Consider the following 12,128-nt stretch of genomic DNA (forward strand, 5'->3'; position numbering starts at 1 on the left):
TTTTTAAGCTCAGAACTTCTACAGGAATTAATCCTCAATTCAAATCTATGAGTAACGAGTGTTAAGATTTCTGGCTACGTAGCACTGAAGTTACTATTGCAGAGATTCGTGTTTAGCTGAAAATGCATTATAAACATTATGGGCAAGAGGAACAGTAAGAAGATTGTGAAAGCTTTGAAGCTTGGAGTTGTCTTTTCATCACAACAATTTTCTTGAAGCCACCATTACAGGCGCATGTATATGATTAAAAACATACAATCAAAATCACATCAGTAGAAAAACTTACACAGTTATTATATAGCAGGTATTCCACCAATATACCTGCTATATAATATACCTGCTATATAATATACCTGCTATATAATATACCTGCTATATAATATACCTGCTATATAATATACCTGCTATATAATATACCTGCTATATAATATACCTGCTATATAATATACCTGCTATATAATATACCTGCTATATAATATACCTGCTATATAATATACCTGCTATATAATATACCTGCTATATAATATACCTGTTATATAATATACCTGCTATATAATATACCTGCTATATAATATACCTGCTATATAATATACCTGCTATATAATATACCTGCTATATAATATACCTGCTATATAATATACCTGCTATATAATATTTACAAAATATTTGTACCTTATCACAAATACAGTCTTATAAACTTGAATAAATTATTAAAAAATTCATTAAAACTTATTTTACAAATAACAAGTAGAGAGACCATGTCATTGTTAAATACAACATTGTGTTGTCTAGTCTTATCAAAATTTGGGAATTTTTTAAAACTAAATGGTTCTTCTAAGCGATTCCCTCACACAGCTGTACAAGGTTTAGTGAACAAGAGTATAAACTTTCTAGCAATATTGGAACCTAACGCGCTAAATCAATTAGACATACCCTAAATGAATGGAATCAGAACACAATAGCTTTGATCAATAAATATAGAATGGAGGCACCGGCGCAGGCAAAATTGTTTATGATATCTCTCCCCATTCTTTGTGGCTCAACTCCTGCGCCTACGCACAATAACAAGTTCCTAAATAATTGCGTAATCACTAAAACTCCTTAAACTGGAGAAAATTGTGTTGATACTCCTCGAGGCCATAATTTATTACGCAGTTGAAACAGCCAATAAATTGTCAATACTAATTAGCTCTACAATAGTTCTACATGAAATTTGCAAGCATGAGCAAAATTAATTGTAACCCAAATATTGATCGGTATTCATCTATGTGCAGGCATAAGCTTGAAGAAACCAATAAAAGATTTACACAGTCAATGTCTTCTGGTTGGAATACAACTGGCTCAGTCGGTAGCCATCCTATAGGACAAGACTTTCTACATCATCTCTTTCCTTAGCAAACATTCCGGATGACTTGTTGGACGGTTTAGCTTCTTTCTGTCACGACTGTGTAGTTGGTAAGTATACAGTTTTACAAACTGGTTCATCCCGCTATAACGCAGGCAAGTCAACTAAATTTACCTACCAGAGGTTTCCTCTGCAAATTCTACATTGTTTTTTTCGTGTTGTTTAGCATTACGGAGCTTGTACAAAGATGATGCTCTCTATACACTGAAGTCATGCATGTTTTACCATTTACAGAGCTGTCTGTAGTTGAAGACTTAACTCTCTAACTTGACCCTTTATCTTCTCTGACTGCCCAATTTGTTAGATATACATGTAAGTGTTTGTCAATAAGTGAAAGCGAGGCATGGTACACAGCTGATAGCTGTCAATGACTCCAATATTCCCTAATAATATATGCAACTGCTGTGTCACATCTCTACCTAGCAGTCTTTGTAAACTGATAGCTCTGGTGGTGTATTATTAAATTGTCAATAAGAATGTATTATTATGTTTCTCCTACGTGCATGACCTTTTCTTCAGTGTCTCCTCGTCTGATATTCTAGATAGTAATTGTTTTAGTGTCCATTACCGAGTCTCGTCTTTGTATCTTACGTGAGTTCAGATGGGTAGAATCAGTAGTGATAATCAGCTGAGAGAACTTACTTAATAGTCTTCAATAAAGATAATATAGTTGCAGTTGGGTAAGCCTGTTTTTACTCTGTTAGGTTTTTTTCTTATAGAAACTAAGTTTAATTTAAACAATCTACAGATTTTTCCTTTAAGCATTCTGGTTCATGAGCAGAGTTAAAACCAGAGCGGTTCCAACTCAGTAGTGGTTTGAGAGCTTCAATACTCAAATGTTTAAAACCGACAGTTGCTGTGATTTGATTTGAGTTCATTTAAGCAAAGGCAAGAATAATTTAGGGCTTGATTTAAAAAACAAATAAAGTACTTTAGGATATAGCAAACAGGTTTGATTACTAAGAAACATGTTTCCATCTACCTGTGATAATAGACAGCTTATTGAGTTTAACATAAAAGTAATAGCTAAGCCAGATACTTACACCTATTACTGCAAAAATATCATCAAGAGTTGTTTGCATAATGAATAGGAACAATAGTGATGATAGAGCAAGAACATACAGTGTATACTCATCATGTAACAATGAACTTTGCAGTACTATAGCATCATTCTTCAAACAGGTACATCTCCTTTCCTTCTTAGATGTTCTTTTGCTCAATAACCACATCAACTGGATTAGGATTTAACCCGTCAGCTGTCACTTAAGCGTATCAGCTGCGGATTTCCTATGCTAGTTATTAGTTGACTAGTTGACTTGTACACGTGAGTTGATTTTAATCAAACTAGTTTTCAAATCATTTCATTTTATTTCAAATGAAATAATTGATTTGGGCACTGCTGTAGCTGACACAAAGAATCGAGATACATATAATCATTATTCTGTACTTATTGTAACCACATAGTATCAAGAGTACTGAACTATATGATCTAGTAGCTTCTTCTTGTTTGGGACAAAGTAGCGCAGACCTGTTTATATCGTATACAGAATGTTGCCAAATCGGGAAAGTTTGCTGACAATGTATGTATAAAGACTGATATAGAATCAATAGACCCACTGAATCAGCCTGTTTATCAGATGAAACCACTCAGACAGTCTAAAATAACCTATAAAACTTATAGGTTAGTTTGGTTTCTATTAATTATTCATATCGAGCATGTGCTGTGTCAATACATCGATCTCAGGCTACACACTACTTATTGATGTCCACAGGAAATGTCAATCGTAAGAGGTTCCTCCTCTGTTATTTATTAGCTCTTCCGGTCAACTTAAGCGTGATAATGTAGTCTTCAACTCTTCCTCCTGCTCAAGAGAGCTGCTCGTGTCTCCTCGTGCTGACCGTGTCATAAGTTTTGGTTTCAACTTTTCTTTGTTAGAACCGAAGGTGAGATGGAGGTCAACATTATCGGCCTCGTCGCTGTCGTAGTTTTTTACATTTTAATCTTGGCCGTTGGAATAGTTGCTGGCAGAAAGAGCAAGTCAACAGAGAGCAATGCTGACACTGAAGAGGTTATGGTGGCCGGCAGAAATATTGGACTCGTTGTTGGCGTGTTTACTATGACAGGTAAAGAAGTGATATATTTATAGAATCAGTTCTGTCGAAGCCTTTTGTTTCATCGGTGGCTTCACTGTTACATCATATTTTAAAAGTTTAGTTTTTTATATGTTGTGGTTATGTACATCTTGTTTAAATGGCATGCTCAGGGTAAAATTGTTCCCCAGCCTCTCATAGATACCTAGCTTAACTGTACTATGTACTCAGCAAAACCTTTCTTTTGGCAGCATAGTGATGGAAGGCAAATTTGCTTTTGAAGAAGTGAATTGTTGAAGGCCAATGCAAAGCGCATTATTGCCGATATGTCTTTAAACCGATCAACAATTGCAAAGACTTGTTGTCGTAAATACATTGCCAAAAACTCAAGCTTAATTGTTAGGTATTCATTTCTAAATGGGAGTGCTTTTCAAGTGATTGTGGGTTTTAGAAATTTTAAACAAATTTGAACATAGTTTGCGTTAAACTAATAGCTGCTCACTTGAAATCCGGTAAGGTTTAAAAGAGGCTTTATAAAATTTTATTGCAAGATTTCAAAAATTAGTTTTTCAGCAGTTTACCAGCCAATCTAGGTATTTGAATTCATGCTTTCACCATTGGCCACTTGGACAGAGTTAACCTTGAATATATTGACCAACTCCTAATATAAGAAGTTGTACCTCACTTAGAGCAATAGTTTCTAGCTTGACAGTTTTTTCTGTGATGTCACGCAGGTTAGAAGTGATGGGAATTCCTACCTGCAGATAACACTATTCTGATACTTTGCTTATTTCATTTTAGTGGAAGTTTTTTTATCAAACTTAACAGCAACAATTTTATGCATACAAACATGTAATTGGTGTTATTTTTAGCAACATGGGTTGGAGGTGGATATATCAATGGCACATCAGAGAATGTCTACAGACAAGACGTTGGCTTAGTCTGGGTTCAGGCACCATTTGGCTACTGTCTCAGCCTCATTTTTGGTAAATATGATATTCTTACATATAAAGACCTCACTGCTTGCGTGTCTGCTTCATATTGTTTTATGGGTCTTTAGAATCTCTTAAATTTTTCCTGTTTTATTTAGGAGGCATATTCTTTGCTAAGAAGATGAGAAAGGCTGGATATGTTACAATGCTCGACCCTTTCCAGCAGAAGTTCGGAGAGAGGATGGGAGGCTTGCTGTTTATACCTGCACTTTGCGGTGAAATCTTTTGGAGCGCTGCCATATTGGCAGCCCTAGGTCAGTAGTGTATAGTAGCCTTAGGTCAGTATTTTATAGTAGCCCTAAGTCAGTATTCTATAGTAGCCTTAGGTCAGTATTCTATGGTAGCCTTAGGTCGGTGGTTGATGGTAGCCTTATGTCAGTATTCTATGGTAGTCTTAGGTTAGCATTCTATGGCAGCTCAAGGTCACTAGTCTATGGTAGCCTTAGGTCAGTGTTCTACAGTAGCCCTAGGTCAGTATTCTATAGTAGCCTTAAGTCAGTATTCATGGTAGCCGTAAGTCAGCATTCCAGGGCAGCCCTAGGTCCGTTGTCTATGGTAGCGTTAGGCCAGTATTCTATGGTAGCCTTGGCTCAGTATTTTATGGTAGCCTTAGGTCAGTATTCTATGGTAGCCCTAGGTCCGTGGTCTATGGTAGCCTTAAGTCAGTATTCTATGCTAGTTTTAGGTTAGTATTCTATGGTAGCTCAAGGTCAGTAGTCTATGGCAGCCTTAGGTCAGTAATCTAACTAAATCTCCAATTACTGCTTATCTAGATATGTGAGTCTTCCATGTTTCATGAACCTACGTCCATATTCACTCTGCAGGTTCTACACTCTCAGTAATTATTGGTCTGAAGATAGAAATATCGGTCATCATATCTGCCTGCATCGCTATCCTCTACACATTGTTTGGAGGCCTCTACGCCGTCGCCTACACAGATGTGGTGCAACTTATCTGCATATTCGTTGGTCTGGTAAGAACAAGGACGTCTGGCTGCCCAGAATGTTTGGCATGAGTCGTGCAATCAAGCATACTCTGAGGCTATGAATCAAGCATACTCTGAGGCTGTGATAATTGATTAAATATTGGTTTTTAAACCTAGTTGAGGTTTCTTTAAATTCAATTATGCTTCTGTCAAACTGGCTTATAGATTTGACCAGCAAAACTAAGCTTGTCTGTTAATTGACTTAGTTCTTTCTATCGATAAGAAATGCAAAGATAATGGTAGCGGTGTTTAGGAATCTTGCGCTGGCGTGATTGCTAATTTACGGGGAGCCGTGTCAAGGGACGGCGGTTTGCCCACATGCCTATTACATCCTTCTTTCTCAAGGGTATGCAATCTTGTAGGTTGTCTCTGCTCCATTTGTTCTCACAAATGAGCATGTTCGTCCCATTCTTGAGACAGCGCAGAACAGTGTCAATGAAAATGGCACAGCAACTACTGGCTGGTTGGGATCCCTCGAGGTTGGCCCAAGCATTGGGTACTACATAGACACCGGTCTAATGCTCATGTTTGGAGGAATCCCTTGGCAGGTAAGGAATTATATTCTTGTAATATCTGAGTCACACTAAAACTCTACCAAACCAGCGGAAGCAGCTTTCCACAAAGGTCATCTCGCTGAAGTACATGTAGTTAGTATCTTATTATCTGATTGGTTACTGAGACATGGCCTTAAGCGAGCCTAGTCGCAGATCATAGTCTATGTAAAATCTATTAATTCTAGACAAGCGATCTATCATCTTTTTAGGTCTACTTCCAGAGAGTCCTCTCTTGCAAGACTTCTCAGGGTGCACAACTCCTTTCATTTGTAGCAGCTTTTGGTTGCTTTATCATGGCCATTCCTCCAGTGCTAATAGGAGCAGCAGCATTTAGCTGTGGTAAGTACACTGAAAGTATTTACATGTAGATATAGCAAATACAGTCAAACCATTTTGGTGAAATTGATAAAGTCAAACCATTTAAATGTGGTAGATACAGTCACACTATTTAGCTGTGGTAAGTACAGTCACACTATTTAGCTGTGGTAAGTACAGTCACACTACTTAGCTGTGGTAAGTACAGTCACACTATTTAGCTGTGGTAAGTACAGTCACACTATTTAGCTGTGGTTAGTACAGTCACACTATTTAGCTGTGGTAAGTACAGTCACACTATTTAGCTGTAGTAAGTGCAGTCACACTATTTAGCTTTAGTAAGTACAGTCACACTATTTAGCTGTGGTAAGTACAGTCACACTAATTAGCTGTGGTAAGTACAGTCAAACAGAAGTAACCTTTTGGTTACACTCATAGAGCCGATTATTGCAAATTAGGAAAATTTGCATTTCACTCTTAGTATGACATTTATTTTTACTGTTTTTGTTATGGTTATATTATGGTTGTATTATATTATGGCTGTATTACATTATGTTATATTATATTATGTTAAATTATATTATGGTTATATTATGTTATATTATACTATATTATGTTATATTATATTATGTTATATTATATTATGTTATATTATATTATGTTATATTATAGAAGAAAAGTTATACAATTCAACCTCATAATGCTGTCTGGTCATTAATAGACATTCGTTCTAGACCTCTAAAGATTTAGTGTGAATGAGGGAGTTGTAAGTGTCGCTAGCCCGCTGAAGGTACATGTATTTGTTAATACATGAAAAAGTTTTCATAGTAGATAATATAAGTATAAACATAAATATTCATAGTTGTTAACAAAATTAACATACATGTTTATAGTGGTTAATAAAATTATTAACATAAATGCTTAGTCATTAATTAAATTAATAACACATGTTTTAGTAGCTGATAAAACAGAGATCTGAACAGTTGAGCATTTTGTGTGAATATTTGAAATTTGTGTGCAATTGGATACTTGCTAGAAATCATGTAGATTTATCACTTCATAAATTATTGATCAGCCACTGAAGACCTAACTATAAAATTTGATGCGCTTTCCTAATTTGGAGAGTTGAAACAGGCTAGCACTGCAAAGGTTGCCAAACTTATGTACAGTAGCTGTATAACAAATGGTAGAGGTTATTATTGTTTAACTGTTAGTTCTGTAGTCTGCTTCACGTCTTGTAAAGGCAGCCAGCGCTACTTGCTGCCTAACTGCTTACATAAAATGAAGCTCATCAGCATCTCTGCATGGCTAGAAAATACCAGAAAACAATCATTCCTTTTAGACTGGGAGAAAGCTCTCAATAAGTCAACTGTTCATCACGCTCCTCCTGATCCAACAATGATTCTTCCGATGTCACTGCAGTACCTTGTGCCACCCGCTGTCTCATTTATCGGTCTGGGAGCGATATCCGCAGCTGTAATGTCTTCAGCTGATTCGTCCATTCTTTCCGCTAGCTCAATGTTTGCAAGGAATGTCTATAAGCTAACAATTCGACCAAAGGTACGAAAAATGTTTAGAAACAGGATACGAGTGTGTTGAGTCAAGATAAGGCTATGATTGTAGTAAGAACTAGTTTGAGATGAGGTGATGATGGAAGTTGAAACACCTAAATCTTCATTCTATTTTGTAATTCTACATCATTAGGCTTACTTTGATCAAGTAGGTGAATTTTATACCATCATTAATATTAACATAACTTAATATCACATGAGCACATTTTATGTAACACCAGCATTATTTCTCTTCTGCATATTTGAAGTATATTATGTGTCTACATGTTGACATCCCTATTATACTTTAATAAAAGTCTACGGCTCTTTTTTGCAGGCGAGTGAAAAGGAGATTGTGTGGGTCATGAGAGTTTGTGTGTTTGTTTTTGGGGCACTAGCAACTGTGATGGGCATTCTTATAAAGACTATATATGGCCTCTGGACTCTCTGCTCCGATCTTGTCTACGTAATCCTCTTTCCCCAACTCGTCTGCGTTGTTTACTGCCCATTCGTAAGCAAACTTATTATAAACTCTTTGCCTTCATTGATTGGTTACTTTACGTCATGATTACAGAGGGTAGAGACGTATGCTTATATGTGCAGGTCAACACATATGGCGCTCTCAGTGGATATATCGTTGGTATTACCCTAAGGCTGCTAGGAGGTGAAAGTATTCTCAAACTCCCACCAGTCATCAAGTACCCTATGTATGAAGATGGAGTACAGAATTTCCCTTTCAAAACTCTCAACATGCTCATTGCATTGTTCACTGAAATCGCTGTGTCGGGTATGGTTACGTTTGATCTGCTCAGTCGTGTCATGCCAATATTACAGTCGCTGTCTGTAGTCTCTAGAATGTTCTCCATACCTGCTAGATGAGTCACGAACATTGTATTCATTTGCCTTTAGCTTTAATGAAAAGGCTGTTCGACAAGGGTACACTCTCTCCCCAACATGATTTCTTGAAAGCTGTTGTTGAAGAGCGCACAGGCAATGCTTATATTTCATCTACAAGTGGTATGGCTGATAAGACTGCAAGTAAAACAGATGTCACTCAACAGGAAGCAGATGAGGTAAACTCTATAAAACTATAAATAATCTATATACATTTTTCAAAGTTAGTCGTGCGTGTAGTCGTTCATCATTGTGATTGTCCAGCTATAGTTATTAAAACCTTGGAATGAAGAATCCGTATCGCATGAGATTTGATCTCTGAACCTCCCATTCACCAACCCGACACCTTACTAATTAAGCCACACGAGCTCAGTACATTCATCAGGCAATAAATGTCAACATATGGGAGCAAATACGCTACCGCTTTCCGTCACAATGCAAAGTGATGGTGTAACGTCATGAGAAGCTGTAGCTCTTATTAGTAAGCTTAATCAAATTGTCCTTTGGCAATGTGCCAGGCTAATAGCGAGTGGCAGGCAACTCTCATTACCTCTCATTGTTTACAAGCTGATTTTAACAACCAGGCAACGCCAAGCATCCAGCTAGTTTATTTTTAAGTCTCAACTCACCTCATTAGCTTAATTCATTTCCGATTTGGTTCACTGCATTTTATGAGCAGCCATTTTTCTAGCCAAACTTGTGTCCATCGGTTCAACAACTGGCTAAGATTAAATACCTACTGCAATTAAGTATTTTCTTATTACAGGTTGAGTTGACAGGTTATGACCCTAAGTATGGTGTGATTTATCAGGAATCTGAGTCGAAGCACCTTATGCCTCCTCAGACCATTCAACCAATCGTTCCAGCAGCAACCAACTAGTTAAAAAGATGGTACTGTGGGTTAGAAGACTCGAAGGGAGACTCTAAGACTCAACAATCTTAGCCAATTCGAATACCTCCTTATGAAGTAGCATTATTTTAGCTTAGAGCCTTACCCTATTCATTTTAAGTGGTCGTATAAAAACAATGGTTGGAGGTGCAGCTTGGTTAGTAGGTGTTAGTAGAGAGTTGTTAGACATTCCTTATTAGAGAGAAAGATAGAAACAATGATATATCCATCACTGGCACTATGTCAACAGCGTGCTGATCCAAGTATTCGCAGTTTCTGTTACCAAATAATTTACATGTTAAAGTGATGTGTTGTTTCACATTTAAATCACGGCAGCAAACTGTAATATCCTTAATATTCTATTGACTGTTTTTGAGTGCCGTTAGATATTTATGTACTAAATGCTGTAGAATTTATCGAGTCAGTTTTATATTTCTATAAAGAGTTTTAAGTTTCAACAAACTCAGTCCAGTGACAAATGATGGCAGAATTGACTCTGACTACCGAACAGATTATAATGGCAAAAAAACAGACGTCTTTGCTCGCATAAAATAACAAAAAATTAGTAAACAGCTATTTGAAGAAAATCCTCTATTTATATTTAAAATGTACTACCTATGATCTGGCCTATCTGCTAAGCTTCCTACACTGCTACTGAATGTACCCAACTATAATGATATATTGTTCATGTAAATTGTGCTCAGTTGAAAACATGTTTTCGCCACGATGGTCACCTTTTATAACTCTGCCAAAGAACCAATTAGGTCGGGCTATATTGATCATCTGTGTGAATTGCAGCAGAGTTCACATATGGTGGCAGAAGTTGACAATGAAGGTCAATGTTGCTCCAACATTTTGAGCAGTTCTGTTGCAGATTTGTTGAAGTTTTCAACTGGTTTGGGTAAAAATGTATGATGCGCTAAAGCTACCATTGAATTCATCATAAGGCATTCTGAATTCCAGAAGTACTTTTGCTAAAGGATTAAAGCACTGCTTTAGTTGTGTGCCATGAAAGTCTGGGAAGAGCGGCTTCTTCAAGTCTTAGAATTTGTGTCTGTCTTGCAAACTAAAGACGGCCAGTTGTTATACCCTCATAGAGGCAGCATTCGTATTTGACTTCAGAGCATGCATTCAGTCTAAGGAGTTACTTTCAAAAGAGCTACTCGCTATAACAGAGTTGGAGCATAATCAAATTGTGACATTAAAAATGTCACAAGATCACATAGATTGTCTGTCTGTTCATCAGAGTTTGCAGCATGGGTGGATGTTTAGATGTGCTTAGATCTGCAATTTGTACCCTTTTTGAGCAACAAATATTTGCATCATCATCTGCTAATCGTGCTGATTCAGATGTTAGCGGTGCCGTATTTGGTCTGAAATGGTCCACGAGGACAAGGCTTTCTGGATGATCTGTATTTTGAAAGCTCATGCGAGGACACAGATAACACATATTTAACAGTTTGAACTCCTTTTCACTGTCATCTATGAAGACCAACATAACATACTGCACAGGAGGATACATAGAATGTAAAATGATTTAGCAATTGACCTGCGCTAAATGCACGGAACAACTGAAGGCAAGGTGTTGTCCTTCCTCACTCTTTTTAGACCATCATGTACTGTATATTCAACACTACCTCTACCATATACAACGCACTTAGTAGGAGCCAAAGACAGGAGGATCTTACATAACCCATCCAAAGCCTTGTTCAACGCGCTTCAACTGGTGAAATTAATATTTTGTTCCATCTTCAGAGAGAGAACATAGGACAGCTCCATAAACTTTAAACTCCTATCTTGAAGGCTATATTAGAAGGCAGCAGAGCGGTGCTCTTCTCTCATCGGTTGAGCATGATAACTAGCTGCAGGAAAAGTTTCTCATGGCTACCCTTTGGCAAAACACATTCTAGCTCACTCATTAAGCTCTGTATGCAGTAACATGGCAAGGTATCTATAGGGGAGATACGCATGTAACAATCTAGTGACAAAAACTACCAATCTCGAGTCTCAGTCATTGATGGTTTATTTATCTCATATCCATTTAAATTGTGTTAAAATTATATTTTGTGGTAACTGGAAGGCAGATACTGTACTATATTTTATGTGAATATTTGTTAATTTGTTTGCAGTCTGTATTAGTCATTGTAATATATGACAGGTGAGAATATGGGGTGTGTATGTGTGTGTTTGACTGACTAAACAACAACTGACCTCAAGTTAGTAACAGCTATATAGGATAATACAATATTATTGACCGTAGCTATACAGGATAATACAGAATAATAGACTAGCTATACAGGATAATACAGGATAATAGACCAGCTATACAGGATAATACAGGATAATACAGGATAATAAACTAGCTATAGAGGATAATACAGGATAATAGACTAGCTATACAGGATAATACAGGATAATAGACTAGCTATACAGGATAATACAGGATAATAGAC

The 12,128-nt window shown here is 36.9% G+C and overlaps 1 protein-coding gene across 1 annotated transcript; it reads left to right on the top strand.

Moving 5' to 3' along the window:
* Positions 1-2,680: 2,680 nt before the first annotated feature.
* On the top strand, positions 2,681-10,127 carry LOC137391937 (high-affinity choline transporter 1-like). Its single transcript, XM_068078501.1, has 12 exons — positions 2,681-2,729; positions 3,342-3,529; positions 4,369-4,482; positions 4,587-4,742; positions 5,313-5,461; positions 5,836-6,021; positions 6,237-6,366; positions 7,685-7,902; positions 8,230-8,403; positions 8,496-8,679; positions 8,802-8,965; positions 9,553-10,127. Exons 2-12 carry the CDS (start codon positions 3,355-3,357, stop codon positions 9,664-9,666), a joined length of 1,764 nt encoding a protein of 587 aa, XP_067934602.1. The 5' UTR covers positions 2,681-2,729; positions 3,342-3,354; the 3' UTR covers positions 9,667-10,127.
* Positions 10,128-12,128: the final 2,001 nt, after the last annotated feature.

Source organism: Watersipora subatra, chromosome 3, assembly GCF_963576615.1.
Source record: "Watersipora subatra chromosome 3, tzWatSuba1.1, whole genome shotgun sequence".
Taxonomy (NCBI): domain Eukaryota; kingdom Metazoa; phylum Bryozoa; class Gymnolaemata; order Cheilostomatida; family Watersiporidae; genus Watersipora; species Watersipora subatra.